This window comes from Phyllobates terribilis, unplaced genomic scaffold (genome assembly GCF_046119375.1).
Source record: "Phyllobates terribilis strain yellow unplaced genomic scaffold, ASM4611937v1 Scaffold_11__3_contigs__length_659146591, whole genome shotgun sequence".
NCBI classification, from domain to species: domain Eukaryota; kingdom Metazoa; phylum Chordata; class Amphibia; order Anura; family Dendrobatidae; genus Phyllobates; species Phyllobates terribilis.
This window is the reverse complement of record NW_027362771.1, coordinates 98,549,351-98,563,564: the sequence shown is the minus strand read 5'-3', so window position 1 is coordinate 98,563,564 and position 14,214 is coordinate 98,549,351. Positions and strand designations below refer to the sequence as shown.

The window sequence follows — 14,214 nt, the reverse complement described above, 5'->3', positions numbered from 1 at the left end:
AAAAATATTCTTTATTAATATACAATAACAGGACATCCATTTAAAAAAAAAAAAAAAAAAGCAACACAGGGACTCACACAAAATACACTGATGCGTTTTCCTTTCTGGACCTCATCATGCACCCAAACATTAATCTGCAGCCATATTTAGGTTGTTTCTGTACTCTTGGAATTATTGAGTAATAAATTACGAGATACATATTTTTTTTTCTTATAACCTATCTTTGAAAGGGTGAAAAAGCTAAACCTACATAATATAGTAACAAACAATATTGTATTTGTGTGTGTTTATACACATATATATAATATTTTACTACTTCCTAATTACCATTTTGAATATGATCAGTGGTACACTTTTTAAAACAGTATGATTTTTGTGGGGCTTCTAATATATCGGCTACTCAAAGGCTGAATTGACTCCTTAAAAAAATGTCAGAAGCTTTTTGGATATTTGAAAAATTGTTGTTAATCCTATAAGCCATCTAATGTTGAGAATTTTGTTGGCTTTCTTAATACAAAATCAATCAACATTTTAAATGTTTTTTGTTAGAAACGTTGGACTATTTTGTTGCTGTATAGTCAGCTCATCTGTCAGCTGTGGCTTTGCTGCTTCTGACTTGGCACCTACAATACACAGCTCTGCTCAACTTGTCACTGCACAAAGTTTCTGCACTAAATCTGACCTTTGTGCACTACTGGACAACACCTTCTTAAATGTTAAAGTTCAATAGATAAAAGATGTCCAAAAAATAAGGTATTTTTTTTTTATTAGATGAGGCACCTTTTATATAGTGCATCCCAGGTTTAGACGGAAGACATTAGAAAAAATATTTCCCATTAATTAAGTCTTTACCCCTCCCAAGGAGGTTTTAGAAGGATGGGTAAATATTACATATTTTACTGCTCTAGTGTCGAATAGAGAGGTAGTAGATCTATTGTTAGTGTTTCTTTGCAGCATGAGTGATATACACATGTAGCTTTATGGTACACTCTCTGCAGCACACGCGCACACACTTCAGCTACAATACAGCCCGGCTACATTACCAAATCACCACAAACAGCACAAAAACACACAACACAGCTCAACTACATCACCAAAGCCATATGCTATACGTTACAACATTTTAAAGTTTCTTGCAGGTATGTGACTGATCATATGACCTGAAAAGTCCTTCAGCTGGTCAGGAAGTGCAGGTCCTAGTGGTAGATTTGTCTCCTGCCTTGCACCGATTAGATAGATCACTGATGGGCAGCAGAGAGAGAAGTTCTCAGTGATCGGGAATTCTGCTGTGTCCACATTTTTCCCACAGGAAGCTTCCCTGAACTATAAGACGCACACATTTTTTAGCAAAAGTTTTTTTTTTCCCAGCTAAAAGGTGCAGCTTATAGTAACAAAAAACAAGGTACATCTGGGCGGGCGCCTGGAACATGAATTATTTTTTACTTTAATCATTAGTCTCCATTGAATTGTCAGTGTCACGCTAACAGCCGTATAAATCATGTTAATGAATTATTACATGACCTCATGTTGTGATAACAATCAATGCAATCGCAGGGCAATGATTTAGGATAAAGAACGAACCATCTCCCTCTTTTAGTCAACTAGATTATTCTATCGCTTTCAAAAACTGTTCAGGACTGATGCCGCAGGGTGTCAGCTGTCATATGCAGCAGGCAACCATTGCCTTTTTGTCAGTCGGGTTTTGCTATGCATTTGTTCTTCAGCTTTGTAGAAAGTGGCCTTAATGATCGCTGTTAAAAGGCGTTTGGGCGGTTAAGGGGTTAAATTGATGCATGAGCTCTGCAGTCTATCGGCGGCCACTGATGCATGGTTATGACCACTAGCAACTAACTGCCACTATATCAGAATACCTAAGTGCAATGCCTGCACACGAGGAAAGAGACATAGCGAACCAGAAAAAATATACTACATTTCTAATTGGGGATATTTGCTAATATTATTATTATTACACCTACTAAAAATGTAAATAGGATCTTGGAGATGGGAATACCCCTTTAAGTTTTGAAGTGTCTTTGAGAGGCCTATGTGTCAGAACCCCCAAAAGTGATACAATTTTAAAAACTGTGCCCCTCAAAATATTCAAAACCGCTTTCTGGAAATTTAACCCTTCTGGTGATTCACAGGAATTAATGCAAAGTGGAATCAAAGAATCAAAAAATTAAAGTTTAAATTCCAATTAAAATGCTCCTTTACCCTCAAACTTTTCATTTTGACAAGCTGGTAATGAGAGAAAATGCACCGAGAAATTTTGTTAAGAAATTTCTTCTGAAAACGCCGTTTGTATGTGGTCAAAATCTACTGTTTGGGCACTCTGCATTGCACTAAAGGAAAGGTGCACTTTAGACTTTTGGAGTACAATTTTTGCTGGAATTGATTGTAAATGCAACATTGAATTCACAGAGTACCTAATATGCTGAAACCACAGAAAACCCCACAAGTGACCCATTTTGGAAACCATGCCCCACAAGAAATTCATTTAGGGCTTTAGTGGGATCTTGTTATTAGCAGAATGAGATTTTATTTGTACTAGTGATATTGTATGGTACTTTTTGATTTTTGGGTGGCAGAGTGAACAAAAGACAGCAACTCAAGAATTTTTATTTTATTACAACATTCACCGTGCAGTAAAATTTATAAGAAGACATTATTCTTCTACTCAGTAAGATCAGTGATGCCACATTTTTATATAGCATTTTTTTTATTTTTTGCTACTTTTGCACACTGAAAATAATTTTTGTCAAATACTTTAATTTGTATTGCCATATTCTGCTAGCTATAACTGTTTTTTCTATTTTTGCCAACAGACCCATATCAGGACTTGTTCTTTGCAGAATAAGATAACATTTTTAGTGATATCATAATTTTTATTTTGGCCGGCCCTAATAGGCCACAGTTGCTGTTGCTATTGTGGGATAAAACAAGCATGATCAATGCTAGCATCAATCGCAGCCAATGCACCAGGGTGTCAGCTATGATTTACAAGCTCTGCTTGTGAGCCAGAGACTCTTCTAAAAACACTTATTCACAAATCTTAAAAATCACTGCTTCCATCACCAATGTAAACGCAAACGCATGTCTGACAGTGTTTAGTCAGTGCACATAAAAGAAGTGAACTGCTTGGCATGTTGGATCATATCCAGATATCTAAAAAAAAACCCTTTTAAGATAATTCAAGTATACTAGTAAAACAAAGTATAAAAATAATCATGTCATGCGGTATATTCATAATCTGTATATTGCTTAAATAAGTAGAACTAGAACTACTTTAATAAAAAAAAGACTATAGAAATTTAGTATCGCTGTAATTGTACGGACCTGAAGAATCATGATGCCAGGTCATTTTTACTGCGCAATGAATGCCTAAGATTAAAAAAAGGGCAATTACACCATTGTTTTTTTTTAAGTTATCATTCTCTGAGGACAAGGAGGAAAAAACAAAGCGCAAAAATAAATATTGGCCGCAGTGGGAAAGGGTTGAAACCTCAACTGCAATTAGTATGCATTTAGCAATCTATATGGATATTATGGGGCTAAGCAGTTACCAGCCATCAACAAGCAGTCTCATAGATTCATCCTTTACTCTATTAAAGGGGTGGCCAGTTGTTCTCCAATAGGACTGGAAAAGATATTTGTAGGATTAATAATGTCTGCTCAATTGCTGACTGATTTCAGTATCAATCTGCACAATTGTGAACACTGCTCTGACATATAAAACATGGTGTGATGCAAGATTGACTTATTTTTCTGTACACCAACTGTTAGCCCTGGATCAGTAGAGTGCTCAAAAAGAATGCATAGTAAGGAAAAAAAAAAATTATTGTTTTTTTGTTAATTGAATTTTGAAAATGAAACTTGAGATTTTTTTCTAATATGGCCTTAGGTGACACTTTAATATAGCATTGGGTGACACTTTATGTTCAATAAACATTTTTTGGTATTTATCTCATTCAGAGGCAAGATATTAATGAAAGGTATTGCCTGGTTCACAAAAGCATATGCAAAATCGACTGTTTTTTGTCAAGTTAAAAGAAAATGATTTTTTTTGTAGTGTGTGTGTGTGTGTGTGTGTGTGTGTGTGTGTTTTTTATATCCATATTGCATCCATATGTTCGTTTTGGTCATCCATATGGCATACAGTTTTTACATGAACAATTTAACAAATAATAAAGGTCAAATACCATTTTTTATTTTAATAACACTAATGGATCCATGAAAGACATACAGATGGTAACTCACATGTGATCTGTTTTTTTGCGTATCCTTTGACTTATAATGGGCGAGTGTGAGATGGCATACAGATCAGTGCATGCTGTGATTTCTTTTTATTTATTTTTTATATGCAAACAGTCGGTCCATGTGGCAAAGAAAAAAAAATGCAAATTGACTTGCATTGGTCAGTCTACTGTCCATATGTTATCAATTTTCCATGTGGACTGCACACAGACGCTTTATTAACCTTATCTGAATGAGCCCTAAATGGCAAAGAATCACACAACTCTCAATAGATAACAGATACAGATCCCCTCCTCTCTCCCTGCACAATGACCTCTGCACTTATCACAGAGCATGTCTAGGAGATTCTCCCATGGAAATTAACAACTATCTCCAACCTAAAGTTTCCTGTGATCCATGTAGCTGTTATATCTCTAAATGCTGTTCATTTTTTCTTCTCATTAAAGTACACTCTGCACCCCATCTTGATTGAAAAAAAACAGAAATGTAGAAATTTTTGCAAATTTATTAAAGAAAAACTGAAATATCACATAAGTATTCAGACCCTTTGCTCATACACTCATATTTAAGTCACATGCTGTCCATTTCCTTGTGATCCTCCTTGAGATGGTTCTTCTCCTTCTTTAGAGTCCAGCTGTGTTTAATTAAACTGATAGGACTTGATTTGGAAAGGGACACACTTGTCTATATAAGACCTCACAGCTCACAGTGCATGTCAGACCAAATGAGAATCATGAGCTCAAAGGAACTGCCCAAGGAGCTCAGAGACAGAATTGTGGCAAGGCACAGAGCTGGCCAAGGTTACAAAAGAATTTCTGCTTTACTCAAGGTTCTTAAGAGCACAGTGGCCTCCATAATCCTTAAATGGAAGAAGTTTGGGACCACCAGAAGTCTTCCTAGACCTGGTCATCCAGCCAAACTGAGCAATCGTGAGAGAAGAGCCTTGTTGAGAGAGGTAAAGAAGAACCCCAAGATCAATGTGGCTGAGATGCAGTAGGGAGATGGGAGAAAGTTCCACAAAGTTAACTATCACTGCAGCCCTCCACCAGTCAGTCCTTTATGGTAGAGTGGCCCGATGGAAGCCTCTCCTCAGTGCAAGACATATGAATGCCAGCATAGAGTTTGCTCAAAACACATGAAGGGCTCCCACACTATGAGAAATAAGATTTTTTTGGCCTGATGAGATGAAGATAGAACTTTTTGGTGATAATTCTAAGTGGTATATGTGGAGAAAACCAGGCACTGCTCATCACCTGCCCAATACAATCCCAACAGTGAAACACGGTGGTGGCAGCATCATGCTATGGGGGTGTTTTTCAGCTGCAGGGACAGGGCTACTGGTTGCAACTGAAGGAAACATGAATTTGGCCAAGTACAGAGATATCCTGGATGAAAACCTCTTCCAAAGTGCTCTGGACCTCAGACTTGGCCGAAGCTTTACCTTCCAACAAGACAATGACCCTAAGCACACAGCTAAAATAACAAAGGAGTGGCTTCAGAACAACTCTGTGACCATTCTTGACTGGCCCAGCCAGAGCCCTGACCTGAACCCAATTGAGCATCTCTAGAGAGACCTGAAAATGGCTGTCCACCAACGTTCACCATCCAACCTAAAGGAACTGGAGAGGATCTGCAAGGAAGAATGGCAGAGGATCCCCAAATCCAGGAGTGAAAAACTTGTTGCATCATTCCCAAGAAGACTCATGGCTGTACTAGCTCAAAAGGGTGCTTCTACTCAATACTGAGCCAAGGGTCAGAATACGTATGACCATGTGATATTTCAGTTTTTCTTTTTTTTTAATAAATTTGCTAAAATTTCTACATTTGTTTTTTTTTCAGTCAAGATGGGGTGCAGAGTGTACTTTAATGAGAAAAAATGAACTTTTTAGAATTTACCAAATGGCTGCAATGAAACAAAGAGAGAAAAATTTAAAGGGGTCTGAATACTTTCCGTACCCGCTGTATCGGTGAATTGCATGCCTATATGTTTTCTGAAGGGAAGAACATAAGATGTTTTTGTATGATGAAATAGCATAGATTGCACCATATATTCACCACATGGTTAACCTGAAATTTATATCACAGTTATTGATGATAATTATGCAGTTTCTGTCACATTTATTATGAAGTTGATGACAGTTCAACCTCCCTGCTTGTCTACTTATAAACTATTAGCTTATTTAAGAGACTATAGAGGGGAAGTTATTCATAGAGTTACCAACTCAGACAGAGGTGGTATGGGCACTAACTGCCCATGTGTGGCTCATTATAGAGGAATAAAGGGCAAGGTAAAATTTGGGAATAAAGATGAAGTTTAAACAGCAGTAAAGAAGAGCCTGAATCACTGGGAAGTAAGTGCTCTAAATATAAAATAATGCAGATTGTGATAATGTATGATTTCAATGATGTGCCACTTTGCAAAAATGTGTGTGTCTTGTCGGACGGCTTATTCATTATTATTTCACATTTCTTTCACCAGCTTAAATTCCATGGTAACAACACACTCGGACAGCTTGTCGCCTGATCTCAAGCGTAAATCATATGGCAGTAATAAATTCTCCACCCCCCTGTTGTCTGCAGGGGCCACCTCCACCACTACTGGTTTCCCATCATCTGCAGGTGGACTTTCGAATTACTCCTCATTCGCTGGAAAGTTCTCCTCATCGTATGGTCTGTCAAATGCAGGAAGTTCAGCTCCTAGCGAGGGTTTACTTCCACTACCCCCTTATGCTCCACAGACCCAGCGACCATTTATGAAGAGCATGATAGGGTCTGATGACTACAATTATTTCCATGAAAACTACTAGATAGTGCTACTGACTATGTATGTCTTGGTTGCTTGAGTTAAGGCACAGTAAGAGTGAATTCACACTGTTACAGAAATGACTGCAACTGTTCCATGCATGTTCTTACCAACAAACTACACTAAGATGAATGGAACTGATTTTCAGTTGCAGAAATTTTGATACAATTCTGTGAATCCACCCTAGGAATCCACAAATATTAGTGATGGTGCTTTCCGAATATCTTTGGCGTGCTTGTATATTATGCTCGAATCAGTGCGGTCTGCATGATTTATGGCTGTTAGCTTTAACACATGCAGAGATTGCCTGTTTGTTAGGGAATCCTCACATGTGTTGAAGCTGTCTAACAAACAGGCAATCTCTGCATGTGTTAAAGCTGTTTTAACAGCCATAAATCATGCAGAGACACTGATTCGAACATAATATACGAGCATGCTGAAGATATTCGGAAAGCACCTGAGTGTGCTCGGTTAAAGGGTTAAACAAGCACGCTCACTCATCACTAGTTGTGGTGATCTTTTGTTATTTTTTTATTATTATTATTTTAATTATTTTTTTGTTGTTATTTTTTAACTCCTGTCCTTTTCAATACTTGGCAACATTACCCATGGATTAGAGTAAGTAGTGATAACAGACTGTTAGACAAGGGAGAGACTGAAATATACCAGCCATTTAATGTTATTTGTTTGGAGTTCTTTGGATTTTTTGTGAAGATGCATTGGTATGTCTATTTTTTGGGGTATGGTCACATGTAGCAGATTTGCTGCAGGGTTTTTTTTTGTTTTGCAGCATTTTTACAGCGTATTTGCTGCAAAATCCTATTCTTACATGTGTATTTTTCTGTGGATTCTGTTACTACTTGCATTGTGATGTGGGAATCCACAAATAATTCTGCACAAGAACTGACATAGTGTGAACTTGCAGTGCACATTTTTATGCTGAAATCTTCAGCAGCATGTAGATGATACTCTAAGCATACTGTGTTGTGCTTCAGATTTTACACATCCAAAGTTGCAACATTTGAAGATAAACTAAGGGTGACTATGACACTGAATTCTTTGCAGTTACTGTAAGCCACAACTAAACCTGCCGGATGTTAAGTTTTCCCCATAACCCTATTAGCCCATTTCATAAATTCTATTTATGTAATGTAGCCTTGTATTGGTACATTTTTTGCTTTCCATCCAAATTTTACATTTGATTTTAAAAGTTTAATCCTGTTTTAATTTTTATTTCTCAGCAAGGCTATGTTCACACATCATGGTTTTTTGGCACCAATTTTCTGCAGCAAAACCTGATTTTCAAGGACATTTTGTTCAGGATTTTTCTTGCAGTTTTGGTGCGTTTTTTCAGCATTTTTTTCACTGTCCTTCTGTCTCTTTTAATTCATGTACATAAAATTCTGTGGAAAAAAAAGAACCCCATTCTATTTTGGCATAAAAAACGTTGAAACTAATTTTGGTTCGTTTTGGATGCATTTTTTTCACCACCCATTACTTCCTATGGGTGAAAAAACGCTGAAAGAAGTGACATGCTCTATTTTCCAAAAAAACATGCAAGGCATAAAATCCTGAACACAAAAAAAAAACATGATGTGTGAACAGAGAATTCTGGTTTCTCATAGACTCTGCTGGTACTGCAAAAGACAGCTGAAAATTTGCATAAAAAACTGCATCAAAAAACGCTGAAAAAAACATGTGAACATGGCCTAATACTTGTAAATCGCAGGCTAAAGATGCATTTACACTGAATGATTGTGAACAAGCATGCAGTGTAAACAGGCTGCCAATCTCTTGTTCGTAGGGTGAAATGATTTTTAAGCGTACTTAAAAATCATCGTTCCTGGCTGCACATCTTTTTGTGTAAACGGCACTCAAGCTACCCAAGAACAGTGCTAGACTATGCGCACTGAACAATCTATTGCCAATTGTTCAGTGTGCATAATTTAGCGCACTCGGTTTGTGTAAATAGACATTAAGAGTATTCCAATCTCCAAGATCCTATCCCAATATGTAGTAAGTATAATAATAATATTAGCAAATACCTCCAATTAGAAATTTAGTATAGTTCTTCTGATTCGCTATGTCACTTAACTTATCCATAGTTACGACCACTCATATAGTGGAAGTTAGCTGTTAGTGGTCGTAACCATGGATACCTAAGCTACTGCAATGCCCTGCAAATGGGGTAAGCGAAATAGCCGATCAGACAACATTTCTAATTAGAAATAGTTTCTGATAATATTATTATTATAACACCTACTACATATTGCAATAGGATATTGGAGAAGAGAATACCCCTTTTAATGTTATTTCCTTGCAAGTGAGAAGTGCGCCAACAGGCAATGCAGATATGCTGCGTTATTGTATGTCCACTAGAGAATCTGTCTGGTCAGTCACATCTGTTCATTTACATCCATCTGAAAACCTTAACTTCTCTCATCTCATAATTCCTTAGTTGATGACACCAATCTGTCACAACTTTGACAACCAGTGATTACTAGCTATCTATAAATTGGCACACTACAGACTGGATAAACAAAGCGATGAGCTCTCTTTCCTATAATCTGCTCTCCTTAGTTGAGTCGCCTTCAGTTCCACCACACGGTACATGCTGTGGCCTCAAATTTGCAGTTTGAAACCACTGAGACTTCAATAGTTAACAAAATGTCTAAATTAAGTAAAACAACTTTAAAGGGCCCATTTATGCCGCAATATTATTGTAAACAAACATTCCTAGGAACACTTATATTTCATGATAATCTTTCAGTATAAACAGGTTGCCAATCACCTGGTGAATGAGCAAAAATGCTTGTTCGTCAGGTGAAATGATCTTTTGTGCTGCAAAAAATATCATGGTTCTTTGCAGCACATCATCCTGTGTGAACAGGACTTACACTGCTGAGGAAAATGTCTGCCTATGTGCACTCCGGGATCTATTGCACATTGTTTATAAAAGCTTTCTGCCTGTGTACACAGGCTATTAAACAACCGACGATCAGCATACAAGTTGCTGATGGGTTTGCATCTTTAAATTAATTCCATTTATCTAAATGAGGCTGACTTGGTGACAAGCATGTGGATGTTTTCAAGCCTTATTGAAATACAAGGGACAGCCGCAGCAATTTCTTTGACAAATCCACTATATGTAGATGGATCCTGGTTGTTTTAGGGGAACATGATCCCTGGTTTTCCTTTCTTTTTTTGTGTGCCCGCCTGTTACTAAGGAAGGAATTACAGGGAGTGAATAAGGATGAGATGGCCGTATCCTCTCGAGTGAAGAAAGTATTCTCACAGACTAATGTGATTTACCATCATCTAATTATTAACCTATATTATAGGCTCATGGATTTGAAAATAAGAAAAATATGCTGGCTATCATTGGTGAAGTAAATAGGACCTGAATAGCGAATTGCTTGGATTTTCTTCCACATTTTGTACATGTGCCTAATGGGCATCCTCTTTACGAGTTCCATTGCAATGGTGCATTTTTTGTAATCTGTCACTAGATGGCAGACGCAATTCAAAAATTGGCTTCTTGATGTCTTCAGAGTTAATGTTTTCCTGAAAGGTTGTTTGTCTAGAGAAACCTGCTGACACTTGTGTGATTTAGGCTAGGGCTACCCCGCCACTTTTCATTGATTGCATTGTGACGTTGTAATTGTTTATGTGGTCGTGCTACTATACACATAGCAATGACAAATTGTCCTACTTAGATTAAAAAGTCAGGTACAACTGCAACTCCTTTTCAGTCATATAATTTTTTTTTCTCGGCTGTCAACACAACCAACACACAGAAGTTACAGGTTTGATGGCATGCAGTCTAAATACCGGTGTATACCTAGCCATAATCTTGACATTTAGATTGCGCAGCAGCTTCGCAAATAATGTTGTAAATACGGTCACTGGATGTGATTCAACCTTTATGTGACCATCGCAAAAAATCCAAAATGACCTTTTCTTTATTCACAAGCTACTTTCCAGAAGAGAGCAGTGTAAGCTTCTTGCAATCGTTTTCTTTCTTGTCACTTTTTTTTTTTTAGTGTTTTTAAGTTTGCAACTTTAATGAAAATACGTAGCGTACAAATTGCATGTGTGTTTTATTTCAAACTTTAATACAAGAAAAGGTAGTGGACAAAGTGCATGCTTTTCTTTGTTTGTTCGCTATGATGTCCTTAAAGATGCTAGGACATAATCGCAGGAATTGGATTCTAATTTGCATCTAGACTAAAATAAATTAAATTACACTGGGTTTAAAAAAAACAGTTAATCTTAAGGCTACATTCACACATCCGTGTGTCAGACTGCAATGCACATAGGTTTCCTGACCCAAATATTGCTGCCTCATATTTGTCCATGAGGCTTATTGAGTTTGTGTCAGGAGACCTTCAGTCAGGCTGTGCATTACAGTCTGTACTTGAACTGCAATACGAGTGTGTGAATATATAGGCTAAGGCTCATTTTACCAGGAAAGAGTAAATAGAAATACCGTGGAAAGATTTATTTTTTTGCCCTAAGATTAAGCTGCAGCATCATTAAAATATATCTCTGTGGAATTGTTTCTTTTTAATTTTGTATTTAAGTTTCTTTAATCTGGCATCAGAGGGTTCTGGTGAAACTTATAGAAGAAACCTAGAATATTATAGCACTGACATATAGAAGAGACTGTTCCTAAATGCTTCATTCTGCATCCAGTCTTGAAAACGTAAAAATGTTTGTTTTTTTGATGGAAGAAAGTGCCCAGTTATTAGGCTGGATTTTCTAGATTCAGATTCCCAATTAAAGAAATTTCGGTTTACTATTGAATGGATATATGTTTTTTGTGTGTTTTTTAATTTGGTAAACTGTAGGGTTTTTAAAGAAGATATTTGTAAATGGTTGAACTGACCAGGTAAAGAGATTAAATATGTACAGTATATATAAAGTGATTCAGCTCTTTCAGCTCTGTCAATCCTTGTGGACGAAGTACACTAAAAATAAAAAGCTCTGGCTTATATTCACCCCCGAACGGGTAGATCCATACCTTCATAGACAATAGAGCACCAAGCGCTTCATTCATTTTAGAAGACGACCAAGAGCTAATTGTTGATGTAGTAAATCAAAACTATATGCAAAACTTGGCTTTAGTTTTATTACATTTACTCATATTTTAAATTTGATGAGATTGGAATTTTCTCTTTTTTCTATTTTCCACACTATTGCTTGTCTCTTTTTAGGCAACCGATAGCGCTCACAACTTGTGACATCTGGCTATCCCCAGCCAAACATTCATTCAGTTCAGCCAACAGCTATTTCAGCTAGTTTCTGGGGAGAAAAACTATTTTTCCTGATTTTGGTGAACCCGATTAAGTGGCATCTTTGACCTCTGAAATACCATCATACAATTCCAGCTTTTTCTGTAAATTGACTGTAACTCGAAATGTAGGCATGAAGATGCTCAGAGTGAATTGGCATAAGAAGCTTTATTTGTTAATTCTCAAATAAGGGTTAGTTGTTGGCTTTGCAGCTGCAGATTCGTCATTTTGAGGGGCAAATCTGGATAAATTGATTAATGCAAATCTCCGTCACTGGTAGCTGTTCTTGTGGCAGCAAAGGGTTTGATGACTGGGTTTCATTTGGAGCTCTTCTATCCCTGGATATCTTCCCATGGCTGCTTCTTGCCTGAATATCCCTGGAGTAAAGTGGTGACTGCATCAGATTGGAATCCTTCTCCCGTTATCCAGGAAGCTACTGGTGCCTGTTGTCTACCATACTGACACCTGTTGCAGGAGCAGCTGTAAAGGTCCTATAAGAGGGTAGATGAATCGGGTGTATTGTATTAGGGAGTATATGTCCAGTCCATAGTCTACACTTGTTTAATTTCTGTTTACATAACTTATATTTGTGGGTACAACTTTGTTACATGTAGTTAATGCCTAATAGGTGCACACATTTATGGATGCCTAGAGAAGACCACGTTGTGTGCATCTTTAGTGTCAAGGTTCACGTACTGTAAAAGATCATCTGTCTATATTTTTTTTCTTGCAAACAAGCTGCGTAGCCATTGTTAAAGGATGAGATAACATACATAAAGCTGTAATGTGCAATGGCTTCATGTGCATTCCACCTTGTACAAAATCCCTTGTATTAGTAAATTAAAAGACCTTTTCTTTCAAATTGTGTATTTTCTTTTTTGTTTCAAGGATAATTTGTTTTAAAGGACCATATCTATAAAATATACAGAACCTTTCTTAAAGGGAACCTTTCACTATGAAAATGCAGTTCAATCTGTAGGCATCATGTTTTAGAGCAGAGCGAGCTGAGCAGATTGTTATATAGTTTTGTGAAAATGATTAAACATAACCTTTTGATTTATTATAATCTCTTGCTCTTTCTGAGATTTTTGGTCCAGTGGCGGTCCTTTCAGTGACTGACAGCTTTCTTCATATAAGTGTGCATACAGAGATAGCTGTCAGTCACTGATAAGACCGCCCACTGGACCAAAAATCCCATAAAACTGGTGGATTAAATTATAAAAACACAGATTATACTAAATCATTTGTCACAAAACGATAAATCACTCTGCTCAGCTTAACATGCACTATAACATGGTGCCTGCAGATCGGACTGTATTTTCATGGTGAACTTTTGTTCCTCCCGACAGAGCTCGGGTTTCAGTCACGGGGCAGCGCTGGCACGACTTAAGTCATCGCTCTGTGTATAGAGAGCAGTGGCTGTAACCGTACCTCAGCACTGATGCACAGCCGCTCAACATTAGGCCCGGCTATCAGTCAGTGCCGGGGTGCGATAAGAGCTGCTGCTCTACATACACAGAGCGGTGACTGTAACCCGAACGCTACAGGGAGGATAAAGTTAACTTCCTCCTAGCAGATTAACCCCATATCTGCAGGTTAGTAAAGTTTTTTCACGTGACAGGTCCCCTTTTTTAGCCTATTTTCAGTAGGTGCCCCAAAGGGCTATCAATTTCAGGTGCCGCGTTGTTTTTTGGCATCCAAGTGTATGTCTCTTTAACAGTCCCATTTTCTTTGACCCTATCCTGTCTCATATTGCAATTTACAGTGAAAAATATATTTCCAAAAATCTTACAATCCTTTGCTTAGTTCTAATAAAACTAGTTGCAGCTGGAGACTTCCACTCCGTTGACTTCTACCTGCTTC

General features: G+C 37.4%; 1 protein-coding gene across 1 annotated transcript in view; it reads left to right on the top strand.

Moving 5' to 3' along the window:
- The window catches only part of ZNF346 (zinc finger protein 346), a 36,963-nt gene extending 23,750 nt beyond the window's left edge, over window positions 1–13,213 (top strand). Inside the window, exon 7 of the mRNA XM_073651362.1 lies at window positions 6,734–13,213. Coding sequence (XP_073507463.1) covers window positions 6,734–7,061 — 328 coding nt within the window. The 3' untranslated portion in view covers window positions 7,062–13,213. The remainder of the gene's footprint in view (window positions 1–6,733) is intronic.
- The last annotated feature ends 1,001 nt before the right edge of the window (window positions 13,214–14,214 follow it).